This window comes from Solanum lycopersicum, chromosome 10 (assembly GCF_036512215.1).
Source record: "Solanum lycopersicum chromosome 10, SLM_r2.1".
Lineage (NCBI taxonomy): Eukaryota > Viridiplantae > Streptophyta > Magnoliopsida > Solanales > Solanaceae > Solanum > Solanum lycopersicum.
The window spans coordinates 39488750-39496840 of NC_090809.1; the positions used below are offsets into that span (position 1 = coordinate 39488750).

Below are 8091 nucleotides of genomic sequence, written 5' to 3' on the forward strand. Positions count from 1 at the left end.
AAAACTGGAGCGCCCCAAGGTAATACACTTAGTCAAATAAAACCTTTATCTAACGGATCTTTCATCAACTACTTTTTCAACTCTTTTAACTCCGTTTGTGCCATCCTATATGGCGTAATAGAGATAGGACGAGTATCTGGAATGATATCTATGCCAACATCTATCTCTCTCTCTCTCTCTCTCTCAAGATGGACTCCAGGTAGATCATCACGAAAAACTTCTGGGAACATTTTTACTATAGGAACTGACTGAAGGGAAGGTACCTCAAAACTTGAGTCCTTAACTCAGACTAAGTGACAGATACACCCCTTTGAAACTAACTTCCTCGCCTTAAGGTACGAAATGAAACGACCATTAGGCAGTGCTGAACTACTACTCCACTCTACGACCGGCTCATTAGGAATCTGGAACTTGACACCTCAAGTTCTACAATCTATTGATGCATAATGGGCATGGAGCTAGTCCATACCCAGAATGACATCAAAATGTACCATGTCTAGTTCTACTAGATCACTCATGGTGTTCTTGTGATTGATAGAAATTGGACAATCATGATAGACACTTTCCGCTAGAATAGACTCCCCAACAGGTGTAGAAACATAGAAGGGTTCACAAAGTTGTTTTGAAAGAATCTTAAACTGATTTACAACATAAGAAGTTACAAAAGATAAACTTTCTACTGGGTCTAAAAAAGCATAAACATCAAAAGTAAAGACTTTGATCATACCCGTGAAAACATCTGGAGATTTCTCTTGCTCTTGGCGGCTAGGGATTGCATAAAGACGATTTTCCCCTCCGCCAGTACCAGAAGTGGCTCCTCTAGGTGCAGCCCTATATGGTGGAGAAACTGATGAAGAATGGGATCTATTGCCTGATTACCACCTCCCTGCTTATTCTTAGGATACTCTTTCATATAGGTCCCCTCTTGACCGCATTTGAAACAGCCTGACCAGCCATTGTGTCATTTACCAGTGTGGTTTTTACCACACCTACCACATGCATGATCCCAACTACCTCCTTGTGCCACACTACCATCTAGCCTTAAAGTTCTGCGAATTCTGGCCATTGTACTCACCTCTGTTTCTAGGTGCAGGTACACCAGCAGATTATGGTGCATGCCCCTTTTGTCTTTGAAATTATGGTCGACTTGAACCACCCTTATGTTGACTAGACTCATTCTTAGTCTTAGTCTTAGCTTGCTTGATCGTGTAACCCTCTCTGTCCCTCAACTTCTCCTCTTCAACTTGTTGCACGTAGACAGTTAACCTTGAAATGTCCATGTCCTCAATGAACATTGCAGCCCTACCTTCTTTTCTTGAAGCACGGCCCAAGCCAACAACAAACAAGCTTATCCTGCTTCTTATATCCTTAACAATCTCAGGAGCATAGCGAGATAGTTGGGTTAACTTCAACCCATACTCATGGACACTCAAGGAGTCCTGTTTCAGAGTAAGGAACTCACATACCTTTGCTTCCTTCAAGTCCCAGGGAAAGAAACGCCCCAAGAAAGATTCTTCAAAGCAATCCCAACTAGAAGGTGGTGCATCCTTATCTTTGCCCTCCTTCCACTGATCGAACCAAGTCCTAGCCACATTCTTGAGTTCGTATGCAGCTAGCTCATTCCTTTCAGTGTCAAACACCTGCTTCAACTCTTCCACGAAGTTTTTCGAATCCTCAGTAGTGCTTGAACGCAGGTAACCCGGATCATCATCCAGTGCCTGGTTGATTCAACTTAAGCATTCAGAGTCAGTGGTGAGCCTCCTTGCATCTCGGCGGACTCTTTAATTGCTTTATGTGTTTCCTTTATAGAATGTCGTGAGGTTTGTTCAAACATTCATCTTAGTAGTAGTAGAGTTTTCATAGACAAACAGATAGTCAAATAGTCAATTTTGGGTCTCTCTTTATTTGCATATATACATATATTGTTTTGAGAGTAAGTGTCATTTTGTCCAAGACTATTATTTAAGGTAATTTTCATGAGAATCTTTCCAGCTTTATACTTGAGTTAAGTTAAGTCTTCCACTGAGTTAAGTAAGCTAGGCAAAGGGTTCACTAATGGACAACAATGGTCGTTGGGTGTTGGCCACGTCCAGGGTGTGGGCTTCAGGAGTACCACAATACACATATTCTTCTACTGGTTTATGCATTGAATTTAGGAGAAACTTGCAATAGAGTTAGAAGTTAGCTTCAACGTTGTGATATTTGGATATTTCTTAGTTCTTCCTAGCAAGATGCTTGTAGTCGAATACATTTTCCCCAAAACTTTGGATTTTCTTTAAATAAGAAAAGATTTAAGAGGATAATTTTAGTCAATTCTAAAGCACTCTTACCTCTTACAAATAAGTAAAGATTTAATAGTTATAACTTCAATTAATTTAAATTCCTAATATTAGTATAATTTTTAGAATCTTTTAGTGAAGAGTGGTTATCCACACGGATGGCCTGGGATCGATCTCCCCTCAATGTCTTCTGAGTCAAGTCTGTTGCATAGGGCTTGCATAGTACGATTTACATTTCCTGTGTGGTTTGTAGGCTATTGCACAGTGGGGGTGTTTACCAGTATACACAAAGTGCTCACCACAGAGTGCTCGCCCAAGGGCAGAGGTTATAGCGTCTACGGGGTTATCTTGGGTTTCAAAAAAAATTAATCAATATAAATTGACATATAATCATGTGAGCTCAACATGGATTTCGATGTATAATATCCATCAAAAGGGCCCAATATACTTTGTTAGGGTATAAGGTTGATCTAAGTTATTGTTGTACAAGTAAGCAATGTCATGGAGTCAGTCTTGATATGCTGGTTGAGCCAGGGTGTCAAAAATGAACCCAAATATAGGAAGCCTGTTGTTATATATATATCTTTAGGAAAATCACTTTTTGAAATGTTCTAAGTATAAAACAATTTGAAAAATATACTTAGAAAAGAGTCGCCACATAATTTTTTGAAGAAATTAAGAAAACTTAACTCAAAAGGAATTTAACATATCAAATCTTTATAAATTTAGAGAAAATTGGTAAGAGGTTCTTATTTACGCTTCAAGAAGGTTTTTAAGTCATTTGACGTGTCGGCTAACATACGGTTATCCTACAACTTGACAAATTATTAATCGACTATTATTTAGGAAAATGATTAAATATAATAACATTAATTGATAATATATGATTGACTTGAGAAATTTGTTAGAACAATAATTTTAATCTTTAGAAAAGTTGGACCTTAATTAAAACATTTGAATTAAATTACAATTGATTGGAACTTTAACAAATTTATATTGATTAGAATTAATTGAACTATTTTTAAACTAATAAATTAAACTAAATTGAGTAAATTAGAGAATGAAAAACTATTTTAGATTAATGGAAGAATAGGTAAAAATTGTAACTAAATATATTGAATATAAGTATAAGAGTTGATAAAAAATAAATTTTATCAAAATAAACTAACATAAAGAGTAGTTATGGTTGTATTTTGGAGAATTCCATTAAGTTAAACCAAATCAAATAAAGGATTAGTGTTAACACATGTAATAATGAGCAAATAGTAACAAAGAAAGCCAATGAATATTCTCAAACTTCGGCCCTTTTCCAAAATTTGATATTGGGCTTGACCAAACCTGAACTTTTCCTAATTCTAAGTTTTCAATCTTTTAAGATTGCTGCTACTTGCTTTTTGGGGCTGTCCCATCCGCAACAAATGTAAAATTCATGGGTTTGGCACATCTCCATAGTGTATACACTGCTCGTATACATCTGTATATCATATGTGCAACCATTTTTCTACTTTCTAAGACATGTACATCAATTCTGAAGACTTGTTACCTGTATCGGAGCAGCGCTAAGACGATGAGCTTGACCTCGAAGAGACTTCCACCACCACCTTGACCTTACAAGATTCCGATGAACTCGAAATAAAAAATAATATTTCTTTTAACTCTTGACACTTAAACTTTTGAAACCATTTGAAGCCTATATTAGAGGATGAAAATCTCTCCCCCCCCCCCCCCAAAAAAAATCACTTTGAGCATGGAAAACTATTTAAGGGGAGAATTGCAGCAATTAAAGGGTAAAAATATTTTTTAAATTTTGAATCTACCCATTCCTTTTCGAGGCAACAGTAAAAAAATAATGGAAAGTTGTGTTTGCTCTTAAGCTCTGCGAAAAGGGGGGGAAAAGGGTACAAGGGGACGGGACCAGGAAGAGTATGACCGTTGCAAAAAAAGGAGGATGGAGCGGCTTTTCTCTGAATTTTCAGAATTGATACGACGTTTCTGAGTTGTTCGCGTATGGATTCGATTTTTCGGTCACCGGATTTTCGAGTTTCGCTTTGGACTGCTGGGTTCTACTGTTGTTCTTCGCGTTGGAGAAGAATAACAGGGGTTGGGCGTTTACAACGTTGTACTGTTACTGGTTTGGTTGGACAAGGAATCGGGTTTTGGTATTATGTTGTAATGTTGTATTGGGATGCGCTTCGAATTATTTGGAGGAAGAATTGGGCCTGGGTGTTTAGGTTGAGGTGGGCTGCTGGAAATAGAAAATGGCCCAAAAATTGTCTTCGAATGAGTTTAAGGTTAGGACAAAGATGGGTTAGGATTTAAGAAATAGCTAAATTGAGTTTAGTTTAGGGAATTTGACTAAAATTTAAATAGAACAAAATAATATTGATTAATTTATGAGATTTTTAATACTAACGAAATAAAATAATAACTTAATTATGAACTAATTACTCAAAATATAAACTATAAATTAGTTAAACTATTTAATCGAATATCTAAGAAAAAATAAAATATTTTTTAGACGATTTTCAATATTAATATAATAAATACAAACAAAAATATATAGAATATAACTTTTTTAAAAAAAGTTATGAAAATGACAAATTACTTAAAACGACTTGAAAAAATATTTAAAACTTTATAAAACCAATTATTTCAAATCGTTTGGAATTTAAGAATTTCGATGATTAATTTATATTGTGGAGGGTCAAAATTGGGGATGTCAACACCCGTCCATCCCATTCAGAATTTTAAGAGTTGGGCTCAAGATAATTTGAATTGGGTCCAATGTCAAATCATTCAAGTCTAACTCATTTTAAGAGAAGCCTCAATTGAGACCAATTCAATCTTCAATTTCAACCCATTTAAAAAAAAAAAAAACCATTTTAAAACTCTTTACTAAGATATGTTCCTATATTAAAGATATAATTATTATCTATTTAACATCTTTTAGAATTATCTATCCACTTGTTACTTTTTTAAAAAACAAAACGGAAATTCGAATTGTATTTATAAAAGTTAAAAATCACTATGTTAAAATTATTGAGATTAATCGGGTCAAATTGGGTGGGTCAAGGCCCAACCAATTTTTAGCCCATTTGAGTTCAAAGTATACTTAGGCGGGTCAAGACCAACTCAATTTCTATCTTAACCCATTTTGATATCCCCAATTTCAACCAACCAGCCCAGTTGACTATAGAACTTAAGATATAACAAGCTCTAATAAAAATATAACTGGAGGAGTCTGAGAGAATAGTTTCCAAAGATAAGAACAATGAACTAATCTTGTATTCAGTAATAATGATTTATGTAGAATAACAACTTTTATAGTCACATTCCCACTAAACCACTAACTAATCTACTAACCTAACTCTCCTAAACTTTAGAAACACATTTCTGCAATACTACGAAATAGGAAAAACTCTCAGAGTAAACAAATACCAACTGAAAGCTAAAATATAGATATACTACAGACTTAGTCAAATTAGACTAGGAATGATGTTGTCAACTCTAACATTGACACCCCTAGTTGAGCCTTAAATACCTACACTAGCTAAGGACTTCATGTTTTTTTGTATAATATAGATCTAGTTATAGCTATTAAATTCACAAATTAATGGTTAAACTTTGTTGAACTCTAGTAGTAGCTTGTCTTATTTTATTTCCTTGTTTCCTTTGTCATCCAAAAAGCTTGTGGTTCCTCACACTAGTCACGTTTCTAAGTTTGCATGGAATAGCATACATATACTTTTATCTTTAAGTTTTTATTTAGGTGACTCCAATATCATTAATTATATGTCTCCATCTCAAATCTAAGTCATTTCCTAGCTTTAACTAAGCCAAAATGGCAATGAATAAGCCATACCATGCTAAACAACATCCTAAGACAAGTTACTCATTCTCCATCTATCTCATCCTCATCATCACTTGTCCCATTCTATTCATTCTTTTCCAAATCCAATTTTTTCAAACCCCACCTTCCTCATCTCCATTACCATCATGGGCTTTGTTCAATCAAAGGCAAAAAGTTATCATCAACATAACTTTCAATAATCTCACCAAAGAATTAATGGCAACCAAGAAATTACTTCGTGAATCGGTTACATTTCTTCCTCTGAAAGACTTACGTTACTCATCGACAGCTCAACAAGGACACACATGGTTCATGAGTTCAATGTATGACACACATGAAGAAGGTGAAGTCCAATACCAAAGATTCCCCTCAAATGTATCAAAAGGTAAAGTTTTGTGCCTTAAAGGTAATAACACTCATGATGGAGCATGGAATTCATATGCACTAGCATGGCCTGAATATTTTCCTTACAACTCTACTTTAAAGAAAGGTCTCACATTTATTTCATATAATCACTATAATTATGATAACATTTGGCATGGCTTGTCATCTATGGTACCATTTGTAGCATGGCATATCAAGAACAACCAATGTTCCCTTACTCCCACTAGATGGATTTTGTACCATTGGGGTGAAGTTAGGGTTAAAATGGGACCTTGGTTGAAATCTTTAATGGGAGCTACTTTTGGTGAACCACTTCATATTGAAAATATTAGTACCAATAATGCTACTTGTTTTGAGGATGCTGTGGTGATGAGACATAATGAAGGGGGTATGTCTAGACAAAAAAGGATTCAAGTATATGATTTTCTAAGGTGTAAGGCCAGAATTTATTGTAATGTAAGCAAAAGGGAAACGCCAGCTATCGGAATGACAATGTTCATGAGAGTTAACAATGGACCAAGATCTTTCAAGAATGAATCTGCTGTCATTGAAATTTTTGACAAGGAATGTAAAAAAATGACAGGCTGCCACTTCATACTTGCTTACTCCAATAATCTCACTTTCTGTGAACAGGTATCCTACCTGTTCTTAATTATCAAAAAATTGTTAGCTCATGAGTATTATTTCGATGATTATTGATTTAATGTTTACAGGTGAGGGTGATGAGTTTGACAGACATACTAATATCTCCACACGGTGCACAATTAACAAACATGTTCCTCATGGACAAAAACAGCAGTGTGTTAGAGTTTTTCCCCAAAGGGTGGCTTAAAATAGCAGGTGTAGGACAATACGTGTATCATTGGATAGCTAGTTGGTCAGGGATGAAACACCAAGGAGCATGGCGGGATCCTGATGGCGATTCTTGCCCTTACTCTGACGATGATAAGCGTTGCATGTCCATTTATAAAAATGGCAAAATCGGATACAGTAAAACCTATTTTTCTGAATGGGCTAGACGTGTTCTAAATGAGGTGAGAATAAGGAAGAAGGAAGAATTAACCTCAAAAAATAGTTCACATCTTACCTCTACTGGTTGTTACTGTTCTTAACTTTTTTTTTCCTTTTCTACCTTCAACTTTTATATGGATGATTTTGCACTTTGCCATGTATTAGGAATATCTCAATATGGACCACAAATTATAATTCAAATAGATGGTTGAAATCAATTATGAATCCATTGGAATTAATGCATTCACACCTGCATATTTAATCTTTTTATATTATCTCCTAGTTTTTTAAGAAATCTTTTAGGATTTTGTAATATATGTATTAGTAAATCGTGATATATGTACCTATTTAATTGTGCAAGATTTTTGGTTTTATATTTTGGGAAAGTGCTAAATGGCCAGAATTATATGGTCAGAATTATAAAAAGACTAATTTAACTTTTTATTCTTTTAAAATAAAATCAAGTCTTTGTTACTATAATTTTCTAAACATCTAAAAATACTTGTGAACAACTATTATTATGTTTAGTGAGTGAAAATTAGTATTAACTAGATTCTCAAAGTATGT

General features: G+C 34.7%; 1 protein-coding gene across 1 annotated transcript; it reads left to right on the forward strand.

Moving 5' to 3' along the window:
- Positions 1 to 6422: 6422 nt before the first annotated feature.
- Positions 6423 to 7759, forward strand: LOC101250641 (uncharacterized). Its single transcript, XM_004248894.5, has 2 exons — positions 6423 to 7146; positions 7227 to 7759. Exons 1-2 carry the CDS (start codon positions 6442 to 6444, stop codon positions 7623 to 7625), a joined length of 1104 nt encoding a protein of 367 aa, XP_004248942.3. The 5' UTR covers positions 6423 to 6441; the 3' UTR covers positions 7626 to 7759.
- Positions 7760 to 8091: the final 332 nt, after the last annotated feature.